Source organism: Sylvia atricapilla, chromosome 24, assembly GCF_009819655.1.
Source record: "Sylvia atricapilla isolate bSylAtr1 chromosome 24, bSylAtr1.pri, whole genome shotgun sequence".
Lineage (NCBI taxonomy): Eukaryota > Metazoa > Chordata > Aves > Passeriformes > Sylviidae > Sylvia > Sylvia atricapilla.
In genome coordinates this window covers 1183228-1195808 of record NC_089163.1, presented here as the reverse complement: position 1 = coordinate 1195808, position 12581 = coordinate 1183228, and the positions used below count along the sequence as shown (strand labels likewise).

Here is a 12581-nt window from a genome sequence, read left to right as displayed (position 1 = left end):
GGACATGATGGGATTCAGTCCGAGGTTGGACTTGATGATTTTTGGGGTCTTTTTCAACCTAAACAATTCTGTGATTCCATGATTGCAAACTCCACGCTGCTGGCTGGCTGCTGGCAGGGTTTGCTGCAGGAAAAGGAAAAGATGACCAATGTTTGGGTAATTAAGTGTCTGACAGTTTATTAACATAAGATGGAGAGGCTGGAGAAAGTGCCAGAAGTGAGGACAGACAGGGCATTATTTTGGTGTGTTGCTTCTCACGTAGTCCCAGGAGCCTCACCTCAGTCAGGAATTTTTTAGTGGAAGGGAGGGGGTTGTGATCTGCCTGTCTGCTTCCCTCTGTGAAAAATCATCGACAAATGATTGGGGAAAAAATAATTTAAAAATCATGAACTGCAGCAAAGGGAAACGATGAGGTTTGGTTTCATCTGGGCACTGAGGGACCATGTCTGATGTGGGCTGTGCTGCCTGGAGCTCCACATCCAGGGGAAAACTGTCCCCTGGTCCCCTGTCACGGCCAGCAGCCCTGTGACAGTGTGAGTGGGGCTGCAGGAGGGAGCAGCTGGTGGGGTTTTGCTCCCTGGGCAGGAGAGGGAGCAGCTGCCCCTGCAGAGGCTCTGCCTGACTCTGTACAGCTGCAGCAGCAGAGGTGGTGAGCTCAAGGGCTCTGGGAGCTGAGGAGCAGCAGAACATCCCTCCTCCATTCCCCAGAGCCTTCCTGGGTTCGGGGCAGTGTCTGGGGGAAAAGCTCCTCCCTCACTCCCAGATCCCCTCAGTTTCAGATCCGTGCGCCTGATGAAGAATGACACCATGAACTTCCAGAAGTTCCCCTACACCAGCGAGGACGAGGCCTGGAAAACCTACCTGGAGAACCCCCTGACTGCAGCCACCAAGGCCATGATGAGGGTGAACGGGGACGACGACAGCGTGGCCGCCCTCAGCCTCCTCTACGACTACTACATGGTGGGTGTCCCTGGGCTGGCCTCGGGGAAATGGGGGTAAAAGAGGTGTGCAATGTGTGTAAAACTTGTGCCACCTCAGGAGGGGACCCTGAGCTCCCCCATCTACTGAGCCTTCAGAGGTGTTTATCTGATATTATCCAACCATCTCACAACACCACCAGTGTCCCCAGTGGTAAACTGAGGCACAGAACACCACTTTGGGGGAATCCAGAACACGTGGGAAAGCTGAGCCCAGGTGCCTGGAGTCTGGATTTTTACCCAAAAGGAGCAGCAGTGCTGTGAGGGCTGGAACAGCTTTGCAGACCCCAGCAGTTTCATTGTCCCAGTGCTGCTGTGGGATGGAGCTTTCAGAAAGGTGGATTGGATTTTTCCCTGATTGGAAGCCATAGGAATGATGTTCCCACTCACTTGGTGGCTTTTTAGGCCCTGCCCACAACAAGCTGGTGTGGCTTGTCCAAGGTTATTTGGGAGCCCAGCAGGGGAGTGCCCAGCTCTGCTGTTTGTTACTCCTGTGGGGTTTTATCTGGGAGGTTTTATCTCACCTGCTCACAGACAGGGCTGATTCTGCTGTTTCCCATCAATGAGATGTAACCCTGGACAAACTCTCTCTGCCCTGTCCTAGGTGCCGAAGGAGAAGAGGATTCTCCCAGCTGGGATGATGGGACGCAATGACCTGGCAAAGAGGTTGGCTTCAGTTCCTGCTCTCTGGAGCTGCCTCACTCTCCTGCAGCTGCTGAAATGCAGGATGGGGCTCTGAGCTTGCAGAAAATAGACATCAAAGCACGGTGTTATTACCAGCAACAGTGCAGCTCATTAACCCTGAGACACACATTAAAATTCTTTAGGCCAGGTCCCAAGCGGGTATAAATGGAGCTACACCCATTTACACACCTGAGCATCTGTCTGCCTGTGTTCTCAGGGTTTGAGCTGGTTTGCAGCAGCTGAAAAAATTGCCTTTATTTCCTATTTTGTGACAATTGCAAAGGGCAGCAGGATTGAGCACTGGCAGCAAGAAGGGAATGGCCAAATCCTGTTTAGTCCCTGGAGAGTTTCTGTTCCACTCTCCCAGGATTCTCTTCCAGTGACTCCCATTTGTCCTTTGAGGTTTTCAGCTAATTAACTATTAAATTAATGGCTCATTTGCCACCATGAGTTCAGTTCCCCTTCCTGGATGCTGTGTACTTAGGCATTGTCAGTTTTTAACCACTTGACAGAATAAACCTCAAGTGATACTTCACGCCTTCAGAAGTAAACTGACTTAAACTGGTTTTGGTTTTTGCTTTCTAAGCTGCTGGAATTTGTGAATTTGTGCAATAACTGTTTTTCCTTAAAAAAAAAAAAGATATAAAAATCAACTTTCATCATCAATGAGCCATAAAAAGACCAGTGATGGACAGCCCACACAGCAGTTACCTTTCTGATCAGCCCTGCTGCTCTGGCTGTGTGATGGCCTAAAGAAAGGAGCAGTGGATGTGCAGCCCCAGACGCTATTCCCTGACTCCCTGTGCTCATCCCTTACCTGCTGAGCACCCCTGGCTCCTGCTGACGGCTCTGAGAGCCGTGGGTGGAGATCCCCCAGGGGCTGTCAGCGCTCCCGGGCCCAGCTGGGCTGACTCAGGGTCACCTGGCACTGCCCTGCTGCCAGTGCCACCGCGGGGCTGCCCAGCCTGCCCTGAGCCAGGACCTCTCTCCAGCAGGCACTGCCACGGCATGGATTATGAGCCCGAGGTCCCCTCCTTCGATGGCTCTGCCCATCTCATGAAGCTGCTGTCAGAAAACGTCTCCATGGCCCAGGAGTTCTGCGAGCCCCCCAAGAAGAACGGCCTGAGCCTGGAAGGTGTCCCTGCCGCTCACAAGGCAGCCCTGCTCCCTCCAGGCACCAGCAAGCTGGAAACCACCCCAGACAACTTCCTGGTGGCCCCTGAAGTGTACGACAGCAGCTCCCTGAACTCCCTGTTCGAGAGCCTGCCCATGGCCCCGGCGCAGCAGCGCTGGCAGCCCGACAGCACCTTCAAGGAGGACCCCCAGGAGGTCAGGCCTGGGGGGCTCAGGGGGGGCACAGGGAGCTTTCTTTGTGCTTGGCGCTGTTCCTGTTGGATTTCTGGGGGGTTTAGGTTCATTTTGGAAGCAATGAGGGGGCTGTGTGGTGTCTGGACAAAGCAACGTGAGATTCTACTTTTGATTTGTGTTTCCTCCTGTCTGCAGACGCTGCTCTTCAGTGACATCCTCAAACCCCAGCCAGAGCCACCCTGCCCCGAGAGTTACCCCACGGACGGAGTGAAGAGGTGAGAGCAGCCCAGGGTTTGGGCTTCCAGGGAACTCTGGGCTCTTTCCTGGGCCAGGGCTGCACTCCTTTCCTGTCCCCAGTCCAGCCTGGGCAGTGACAGTGCAAATTACAGGTCCCGTGCTTTTGCACACACCAGTTGTGTCTCCCTGGTGCTTTCAGAGCCAAAGCTGGGATTGTTCTGCCCCCAGACTGGGCTCAGCCCAGGGCCACCTCTCGAGGTGACAGCCCCTTCCAGGGAGCACTGCTGGGCTGGGGGACACCCAGGGATCCAGGTGGCAGCACCATCTTCCCACAGGCCTCTTGGGATGGGGGAAATGACAGGGAAAAGGCGGCTGGCAGAGCGTGAGGGTGATAATCAGCCTCCCCTAACCTAAGGTTTAGATTCTCACTTAGCACTGTTAGTCAGCCTTGATTTTAGAGGGTGCCACTGCCTCTCATTCCTAAAACATGAGAGGGATTTCTTCCTCCTTTCCACCCCTCTGCCAGGCAGAGCTTTGCTGCTCCAGATACCAAATCAAACCTCCCAGCAGGTAACATTATTTCACCTCCCACTTTTTATTTGCCTCCTGAGTCAGCTGACGGGTGACTCAGCTGTCAGACGTGGGGATGTTCACACAGACAGCAGCGTCCCCTGAGCCAGAGGCTCCCTGCTCACTGTTTATTTGTGCACTGAAGTTCTCTGGCTCTCTTGGCTCCAGATAAGAGGAGCTGCCAAGCCCATCTTCAGAGATGGCATCACAGGAGGTGGAGCAGGAAGACGATGGGTTGGTGACTAAACAGGGCACTTGAAGGGTCTGAGTGAAGGCTCCTCTACAGGTGGTGGCTTGCACGGATTCCTCACAGCAGAAACCAGCTGTGGCCTCATGGTTTCAGTGCTCACAGCTGCTGCTGAAGGCCTGAGAGCTTCTGAATTCAGGCTCTTCTTCCAAATTCCCTTGCCAGCAGTGACACCTTCTCTGTGTGCCACTACGAAGCTCTTCTGTCAAGATTAAAGTTGGCACCCACCACATTGAGAGTCGCAGGAGTTGAGATTCAGAGTCCAGGTGCTGGTTTCCTGCAGGTCCTTTTCCTACAGGACCATTAAGGGAGAGTCCTCCTGGCTCTGCCAGTTGTGGGTATGGATTTGGAGACAGAAACCTGAGTTTAGGGTGTTGTAAAAGTCTCATCACAGGTACCCATTTTTGTGTTTTGCTGTAGGCTGCTGGTTGAGCAACGCTTCTGTTGCCATCCACACAAAAATACTGGCTGCAGTCACATCCAGGGGTTTTAAAGCCAAACCTGAGGGGTAAAATGAGGCTGCTGGAGCAGTGCTGCTCCCCGGGGTGTTGGGGAGGATCAGAATGTGCTGTGCTGTGTCAGGGTGTGTGAGGTGGGGAATGGAGCAGAAACTGGAGCTGTAACCCGTGGGGTGGAGGCTCCCGGGGCTCTGTTTTGCTTTTGCAGTGAAACAGCAGCGTGTGCTTATTCATCCTCCTCTCTTTGTTCCATCCAAGTGACTTTGAATACACTCTGGGGTCACCCAAAGCCATTCACATCAAATCTGGGGACTCTCCCATGGCCTACCTCAACAAAGGACAGTTCTACCCCATCACACTGCGGACAGCTGGAGACAGCAAATGTTTGCACTTGTCCTCAAATAAAGTGAAGGTAAGAGACAGAGACAGGCTGACAGCTCTGCTGACAACTCTGGAATGGGGCATCCAGCAGCTCCTCTGGCCTGGGAACAGGGCTGAACACGAGCAGGAATGGCTTTGTGCTCGTGTTGGCTTAAAGGGCTGAATGGGATGGGTTCAGTCCCACAGGATAATTCTCTGCTGCAGTGCAGGGCCTCCCTGGCAGCTGGAACTGTCACAGGAGCTCAGGGATGCACAAAGGCCAGTGGGGCCGTGCTGGGCAGAGCTCTGAGCCAGGCAATGCCCCCATCCTGCTCCTGGGATGTGTGGCCAGGCCTCGGAGCGACCCCTGAGATGGATGTGCCAAATGGCTGAGCCCAAATCCCCTCCCTCCCAGCAAAACCTCCTGTTTCACACTGCGGGGGCAGTGCAGGGTGGAGGCTCAGGGGGCACTGAGCCCTGTGCCCTGTGCTGAGCTGTAACACTCTGTGTTGCAGAGCGTGGTGATGATCGTGTTTGACAACGAGAAGGTCCCCACGGAGCAGCTGAAGTTCTGGAAGCACTGGCACTCCCGGCAGCCCACGGCCAAGCAGAGAGTCATCGACGTGGGTACGAGGGGCTGCCACCCCTGGGGGGCTGGGGAGCCTCTGCCTCCACTTGAGAGCAGCATCCCAGAGCTTCCCGTGGTCTGGGAGCCAGCCTGGGGCAGCATTTGGGGGTGGGAGGCCCCGGGAATGTCACGGTCTCAGCCCCAGTATGAACCGCTGCCCCCTGCCTTGCAGCTGACTGCAAGGAGAACTTCAACACGGTGCAGAACATCGAGGAGCTGGCCTACAACGCCCTGTCCTTCGTGTGGAACGTCCACGAGGAAGCCAAGGTACCGAGTGGCCCTGGAGGGGAGCTGGGAATGGCCCTCAGCAGAACTGCAGCTCCCTGCTGACAGCCCAGACAGAAGTGCAGCGGCCCCAGGCAGGGTTTGCCTGGCAGGACAGCAGCAGCACAGCCTCAGCGTGTGTTTGAGCACTGCCATGAGCTAATAAACACTCTGGGTACACCCAGACTGGCCCAGGGATGTTTTCTCAGTGCTGATGGATAACTCTGAAGAAAGGGTTTCGCAGCAATTCAGGGCTCTGCTCACATGTACCTGCAGCCTGTTCAAACAACCCCCAGCTGAGGGAACAAAGAGCCCCTCTCCAGACAGGACTGACCACCCTTCTGGGCCCTGTGGGGTGGGAAGGGAGCCAGGCAGGTCACAAGGTCCCTTTTCACCTTAAAAGCAGGAGAGTTTATTACAGCAAAGGCTTTGCAGCTCTGCTCTCTCTTCTGCATCTCCTCTCATTAACACTTTGTACCTAGTGGAGATTGAAAAACAGATGGAGTAACTGAGGGAAAAAAGAAAAGCATAAATACCCCAAGTCTCTGAAGCTTGGGAAAACCCTGCCTGGCTTTGGGATCTCAATAAGCCCAAAGGCAACCTGGGTCTTTTACAACCCAAGAGGTTAACAAATGTCTTCAAGGCAGAGCTGTCAGAAATGGAAATATGTCAGGTATGTGGCAAGCCCCGGGGGCACCTCAGCAAAACTGGATTTAACTCTTAGCAGAAACTCTGCTCATGCACTGGCCTGGGGCAGGTAGAGGTGAGACTTCAGAGAGCTGCAAGGGCTGTGAGTGGGGCAGGAGGGGTCAGGGCTGGGAACAGGAGGGCTCAGGTATTTGGGTGTTTGGGTGTTTAGGTCGTCCATGGCACCTGTTACTTCTCTCCTTCCAATTAAACTTCACCCCCCAGTGAAGAGGTTTTCTTGTCCAGGAACTGACTCGAGGTTTCAGGGCTGAGGGAGCTCTGGGAGCTTCTCCAGCTCCAAATCTGTCCCCAGGGTCCAAGGGAATTCCAAGGTCACACTGATGAATTGGCACTTTGGAGATACAATTTGGATTAGAGCTGTGCTCAGCTTTTCTTCCAGAGTTCCCACTGGAGTTAATTCCCTCCTGGTGATAAAAGAGCCCAGTGTGGGATGAATATTTATTTAAGCAGCACTGCTGTGCAATTCCTGAGGCTGCAGCCTTGCCCTCCTCCCTTCCTGCAGGGCTTTGCTGTCTGAGGGTCCCTTTGACATGAAAGATCAGAAATATCAGCAAGAACATCCCCGGGCAGGATCTGGGGAGTGGAGAGGCTGGGTTAAAGAGCTGGAATAGGTGTGGGGAGAGGCTCAGGTGGGAAATCAGCTGCTCCCTGCCAGGCTGGCCCTGGGAGGGCTGGAAGGAGCCTCAGGAGCTGCTTTTGGCCCTGCCCTCTGCTCTCAGCGCTGCCCGAGGAGGTTCCCAGCACCCACAGCCCCTGTCCCTGTTTGCAGGTGTTTATTGGGGTGAACTGCCTGAGCACAGACTTCTCCTCGCAGAAGGGAGTGAAGGGAGTCCCCCTGAACCTGCAGATCGACACCTACGACTGTGGCAGTGGCAGCAGCCAGCTGGTGCACAGGGCTGTCTGCCAGATCAAGATCTTCTGTGACAAGGTACAGCACTGCTCGCCCACAGCCCCAAACCACAGCTGCTCAGAGGCACCGAGGAGAGAACCACAAGGGCTGTGAGAGCCTGGAACAGCCCAGGCCTGTGACTGTGCCTCACAATGAACTCTATTTCTGACTCTATTTTTGACAAGCTGTTAAATGTCAAAAAAATTGAGAGTTTCCTTAGAGGTTCTTCCCCAGTCTCAGATATCTTCCCATGGGGAAAAAAAAAAAGAAAAATCCTCACAGCTATTCTTGTCTGTTTCATTTTTAAAAGCAAATTTTGTTTTTCTAATTTCTGAGTGTCAGAGAGTCTTGGCCTGGGCTGTGGAAGGTCCCTGAGGTGACCATTTCTGAGTTAAGGCTGCCTTCACCTTACTGTGTCACACCCAGAGGTGGTCACAGAACCCTCCTGCCAATGTTGGGAATGTCAATGTCCTAAATTTTGCTGGCTCTTCCCCCAGGGAGCAGAGAGGAAAATGAGGGATGATGAAAGGAAACAGTTCCGAAGGAAAGGAAAATGCCTGGACTCCAACAACAATGGTGAGTGCCTGTGTGTGCTCCCTGTCTGTAATCCTCCATGGATCTGCCTGTTCCCTCGGCACCCTTGGGCTGCAGCCAGGCCCTTGCTGGGCCCCTTCCCAGCCTCCCAAAGCACCCACCGACCTTTGGGAAGGGTCCTGGGCTCCTTGGAGGTGCTGCAGGTCCCGTCCCGTTCCCAGCATTGCTCTGGGAGCCTTGGGAGGGGCTCCCCTCTGGCAGCCCCCCGAGCTGGGCTCAACCGGACTCTCCATCTGTAGGTCTGAAAGGCTGTTTGCTCTCTGGCTTCAGAGGGAACGAGATCACGTTCCTGCGGCCCGAGAGCGACCTGGAGACGCCGCCGGTGCTCTTCATCCCCAACGTGCACTTCCCCACCCCGCAGAGGGGCGGCTCGGTGAGTCCCTGAGCCTCCGCAGCCCCGGGGTCGGGGGAAAGCCCAAACCTCAGCAGGGCTCTCTGCGGGAATGAGGTGAACTGCACGTCAGGAGTGGCCCAGTCACACAGTGCTGGGGGAGGTGAACCTCGCCGGGTATTCCTGTGCCTCCACAGAGGGCTGCGGTGCTAGCAGAAATAGCAGAAAATAAATGATAGCAAAATGTGACCGTCTCAGTCTCTGTGTGGGTGGGACATGTCCCCACTGTCCACTGTCCTTCAGAGCTCCTCAGAAACCACTGCCTCCCTTTGTCAAAACCAGGGAATCTGGACAAGTTCTTCATATCAAATTTTATTTAATCTAAGAAAGGGATGCTTGGTTTTAATTGTGTGGGAAAACTGATGGGTCAGGAGGAGGGAAATCATGTCTAAAGTGTGCCCAAGTTGCCTCCCCCGGGCTCTCCAGCACACAGTGATGCTGGGCAAACTCACAGATCCTTTTCCTTTGCATTCCAGGTGCTCCCTCCTGCTGTTCCCAACTCTGCAAACAGGTGAGGATGCAGCAGTGTGTGTTTCCCACCCATCAGGGGCAGGATAACACAGCCCAGTGTCAGAATATGAGTTAAACCTTGTCCTGGAAAGGTCTCAGGGCTGCAGAAACAAGGACTCAGTTCTGTCCCTGTCAGAGTCACTCCAACACCAGCTGCTCCCTGCTGGTCCTGTTGTTCTCATGGAGATGTTTGAAAGGGAAAATAAAAGATCACAACTGTCACTGAAGGGTTCAAACACCCAGAGGCTGGAAAATCAACTGGAATCAGACTTGGAAAGCAGAATGTCCCCAGGCTGGGCCTGTCTGTGGGGATCCCAGGGGGGAAGCAGTGGGGTGCAGAAGGCTTTTGGGTTCGCTGACCCCAAACCCTCCCTGAGCTGCCCCTGTGCTTCAGGCAGGAAGTTACAGCTCTGCTGCTGCAATTACAAACCAATACTTAATTGCTGGATGGTTGTTGGAGCAAGGGGTGGTTCAGTGAGGAGTTCAGTAGCTGGGGTTGTTGTGTTTGACTGTTCTGCCCTGCTGAGAGCGTCGTGTCTCCTCAGGCTGCCCCTGAAGCGGAGCGGAGCCTCCTTCACCGAGGACTTCGACCCCACCCCTCCAAAGCACAGCAAGGACGAGGATCCCCAGAGAGGTAACCCCGGGATCCTCCGTTCCCCGGGGCTCTGGGGGCACTGGGAGCACTGGGAGCACCCTGAGCACGCTGCCCTGTTCTCTTGCAGTGCTGCTCTACGTGCGCAGGGAGGCCGAGGAGGTGTTTGATGCCCTCATGTTGAAGACCCCGGACCTGCAGGGCCTCAGGACAGCTGTGAGTGTCCCCAAACCCCCTGGGGAGGGACAAACTGCAGACCAAAGGGAATGGGGGTGCTGGACAGGGGGCTGCTCCTCTCTCCTCTCCTGCCTGCTCTCCCTCGGGAATGGGAATGGGCAGTGGGAGCAGGAGCTGAGCTCTCCCAAGGGCTCCTGGCGTGGCTGTGCTGTGCTGCAGAGGGAGGATCACACCTCCTGCCCCATCCAGATCCTCATGGAAGTCTCCTCTTGTGACAACACACTCATATTTTCCACTGGCCAACCCCTTTTCCATTCTCCAGGCTGGAGCTGTGTGATCTCCCTGGCAGTGTTTGAGGAGCACATGGACATATTTGTGTCCTGGTTATCAGCAGCATCTCTGATAACCCAGCCCTCTCTGGAGACTGCTGGGAAGGAAACAAACAATAAACCTTCCAGATTTGGGGTGGCTTTATGGCTGCACTTTCAGCTCTGTTGGTTTTACAAACTTCTAAAGTTTGAAAAATGTCAGCACAGAGGATTCTTTGCCATCTTATCCTTCCCTCATCCTTCACCACATAGTCAAAAACCTTCATGGAAAACGCTTGGCAAAAACCTACAAAACTGCCACCCTAAGACCAAACTGAACTTGCCCAGGAGAATGTTCAGGTCATGGTTTTGTTCTCTGCAGTAAAACTGAGGGGGATCCTTTGCTGCTGAACACCCAGGCTCACTGTTAGCTTTGATTTTTATCATGGGAATTTCACTTTACAAGTACAAAGATTTGCCATGTTTTCTCTCACAGATTTCAGAAAAATATGGGCTTCCTGAAGAAAGCATTTATAAAGTCTACAAAAAGTGCAAAAGAGGGTAAGCTAATCTCTCATCTGCCTTTATGCTGTGCCTCCAAACCTGTCCTCTCCAGCCCCTGCCATTGGCTCCAAGAGCATTTTAACAAGATAATAAAAAGTAGAGCCACGTCAGGCTCTGCTATTTGGAACATATAAAACTCAGATCTTTCTGGGCTTTAAAGATTCGGGATAATGCTTGTTTGCATTATATTTGTTTGGAGGGTAAAGTCTCCCAAGGAAAGGAAGTTGGGTGAAGGTGGAATTGTTTGGGGAGTTTAATGGTGATCCTTTGTGTCTCAGTCTAAAAGCCTGAGGTTATGGAGAACTTATCAGAGAGGGATCAGTGTTTGCTTCTCCAGAAACTGCTGGACTGTCCCTGGCTCAGGATGAGGGATGGGCCATAGTGAATATCTGAATTTCTCAGGGATTCTTCCACCTGTCGCTGATGCTGCTCATCCTTTAGCCCCAGAAATGGGAATTTTCTCCCCAAAGGAAAAGCTCAGCACTGGTGGCTTCAGGGGAGAGGCCACCTCACTCACCTTGGCTTTGGTTTTGTTCATGCCTCGATCTGATAAGCAGCAGGTGATGACTGGGAGGGAACCCAGGCAGGAGGAGCACAGAGCTATCTCATGAAAAGGAAAGGCCACGCCTGGAAATTAGATTTAATAAATAATTTTGACACCTGGTTTAATGAAGGCTGGAGGTGACCCATGCCAGCAGCTCCTTCTGTGGGGAGATTGGAGATATTCCCACTCTGGCTGGTGGCAGGGTCAGGCCCAGCTTCCTGCTCCCCCAGATTTAATTCTCAATCATTTTATCCTATTGCCCCATCCTAAACCATCTCCTGCTGGTAATTACAGCTTGAGGGGCAGATGCTCATCTGCTGAGAGCCAGAGGAGCTCCGTGGGGCTGCCTGATCTGGCAGCAGGGCAGGACCTGCCCCAGCCATGGCCCTGGCACGGGATGAGCTCAGCAGATGAACTCGGTCCCAGGGTGACTCAGGAGCAATAATGAGCAATTTTGGGTCTTGGTGAGGTTTGCTCGAGAGAAACAATCCAGGGTTCAGATTCCTGATCAACAGCCCCGGGACTGTTTGTGGTTTAGGAGTCAGATGGGAGCACAGCACAGGAGGCACAGGTGACTTCCCTGGTTGCCTGCTCTCAGCTGGTGCAGAGCCTGAGTCCCAGCACCCCCTGGAATTCCTGACTGTGCCGTGACAGAGTTCCCAGGGTTGGTGACTGTTCTGGGCTGGATCTTCCCCCGGGTTGTGCCATGGCTTTAATGAATGAATGAATTAATTAGCAGTGGTTGAGCCCCTCAGACTAGGGAAGGTGAACTGTTTTCACTATTCTGCCTCTGACCAAGGTGTTCTTTTTCTCTGTAGGATCCTGGTGAACATGGACAACAACATCATCCAGCACTACAGCAACCACATGGCCTTTCTGCTGGACATGGTAGAGGCAGAGAACAAGTTCCAGATCATCCTCAAGGAGCTCTAAAGAGCTGCAGGCAGCACTTCCTGGGACTTCTCTCTGAGCTGGCACGTGTGACCCACAGAACTCAGCCCTGTGCCCCCTCTTGTTGCCCTGACTTGAACCCCACGGCCCCGGGGCAGGGCCACAGACTGCTGTGAGATCATCCTGTGAACGTGGAACTTGGCTCTGTTGAGTTGTTTATTATTATTATTTTTATTATTATATTTTATTCCCTGCTGGCGCCGGGCCTGAGCCGCCGTTTCAGAGCTGGGCACACGAAGGGACAGTGCCAGACCTGTGCAGGGGCAGAGCTGGTGGCCCTGGCAGTGACTGGTGCCAGCCCAGGCCTCCCCAGCAGGGCTGAGCCCAGCTCTGAGCCCCTCTCTGGCCTCTCCCAAAGCAGCCACAGCTCCTGCTGAACGGACACTGCCTGCTCAACACCCTCCCTGACTGTAAATACCACGGAGGCCTCCACAACCCTTGTTTATACATTTCTGTGTTGTTCCTTTTGTATTTTATATGTGTATAAATATGCATTGTTTTATACTGGACTCAGTATGGTGACACAGAGCATTTCAAACACAGGCTGCTTCACATTTCTCCGTGAACTCCTTTTGTAACTGTGTTGTTGGTTGTGTTGTTTTGGATATTCTGTAGTAATA

The 12581-nt window shown here is 53.5% G+C and overlaps 1 protein-coding gene across 1 annotated transcript; it reads left to right on the top strand.

The window, feature by feature from the left end:
• Window positions 1-779: 779 nt before the first annotated feature.
• GRHL3 (grainyhead like transcription factor 3) lies at window positions 780-12199 on the top strand. Its single transcript, XM_066335081.1, has 15 exons — window positions 780-960; window positions 1582-1643; window positions 2657-2990; window positions 3165-3244; window positions 4740-4893; window positions 5357-5468; window positions 5642-5736; window positions 7211-7369; window positions 7828-7906; window positions 8164-8297; window positions 8792-8826; window positions 9371-9459; window positions 9548-9633; window positions 10399-10463; window positions 11829-12199. Exons 1-15 carry the CDS (start codon window positions 793-795, stop codon window positions 11941-11943), a joined length of 1767 nt encoding a protein of 588 aa, XP_066191178.1. The 5' UTR covers window positions 780-792; the 3' UTR covers window positions 11944-12199.
• The last annotated feature ends 382 nt before the right edge of the window (window positions 12200-12581 follow it).